The sequence below is a fragment of the Danio aesculapii genome, chromosome 1, assembly GCF_903798145.1.
Source record: "Danio aesculapii chromosome 1, fDanAes4.1, whole genome shotgun sequence".
NCBI classification, from domain to species: Eukaryota; Metazoa; Chordata; class Actinopteri; order Cypriniformes; family Danionidae; genus Danio; species Danio aesculapii.
Window position 1 is genome coordinate 55,652,169 of NC_079435.1, and position 1,259 is coordinate 55,653,427.

General features: G+C 41.6%; 1 protein-coding gene across 1 annotated transcript in view; it reads left to right on the forward strand.

The window, feature by feature from the left end:
• The window catches only part of pard3ba (par-3 family cell polarity regulator beta a), a 278,096-nt gene that overhangs the window by 212,967 nt on the left and 63,870 nt on the right, over positions 1-1,259 (forward strand). The window contains 2 exon segments of the mRNA XM_056453859.1: positions 7-103; positions 105-202. Coding sequence (XP_056309834.1) covers positions 7-103; positions 105-202 — 195 coding nt within the window.

Here is a 1,259-nt window from a genome sequence, read left to right on the forward strand (position 1 = left end):
TGATCCAAACTACGCTCGCATCAACAATTTCAGAGATCCACCTCCCTCCAGCCAATCCCCTTTCCCACCTGGAGCTCCAGCCAATAACTATGCTCAGCCTGCAAGTCCCCGCCCCCAGCAGAGAGCCGCCCAATGAGGACGCGCTAGAGGGGCTTTATGCAAAAGTGAACAAGCAAAGAACTGCCCCTCCAAAGACTGAAAGGTAAGAACCAGTTGGTGGATCGATAACAAGCATCCAAAAATTAGACGCTGATTTATTTTTGTAATTATAATTAAAAATAATTGTTTTATTTCTTGTTTATGAAAATCATTAGGCAGCAACAATAAATAAAACTACTAGGGATGCTCCGATTAGGATTTTTGCAGCCAATACTGAGTACCCATTCCTTGTCATTGTGATCAGCTGATACCAAGTACCGATTCTGATGCTTCAAGCTTTACATAACTTTGCCATAGCATAAGCACATGTTCCCTGTTACATGTTGCATGCATGTAATGGTCAGAAGCAGCTTTACAAAAAAAAAAAACAATAGATAAAACAGACAGAAAAAAATGGTAAGTAAATTACTGACAATGCAGATTGGAAACATTGCTCACGTGTTGTAGCACTGTGGATGCATAACCCGCAGAGATGCACAGATCAGCTGAAATGACACCCGAATCCGCGGCTTCATACTAATTATCCACCCACCACCCGCCCGCACATATTTTATCTGATAGCCCAGTGTTTCCCAACCCTGTTCCTGAAGGCACACCAACAGTACATATTTTGGATGTCTCCCTTTTCTGACCCATTAACTTCAGGTGTTGGAGTCTCTTCTAATCTTCTGCTGAGTTGATTCAGGTGTGTTTGATTAGGGAGAGGTTGAAAATGTGTACTGTTGGTGTGCGTTCAGGAACAGGGTTGGGAAACACTGTGATAGCCTATATATTCATATAGCCTTATAATCATGTTCAGTTCATCGCTTCCCTCCACTGCCCCTGTCAATCATTCTCCATTCATTCACAATTCATACTGCGTTCATGACAACATGAAAAACTTTCCAAGACTATTTGTTCCTGTAAATATAAGTAATCAGTGGAAAAATGCATTTAGTTTTGCATTAAATGGGTGCATTTTGACCTGCAACATGGAGTTCATTGCTGTTTCTAAACCATGTTGCGCTGTGTCTGTTAGATCAGCAGATCGCATTTGTAACACTGGAGTAGAGAGGGTTATTTCCTGCTCTTCACACACAAAGTAGGCCTACCTGAAATTT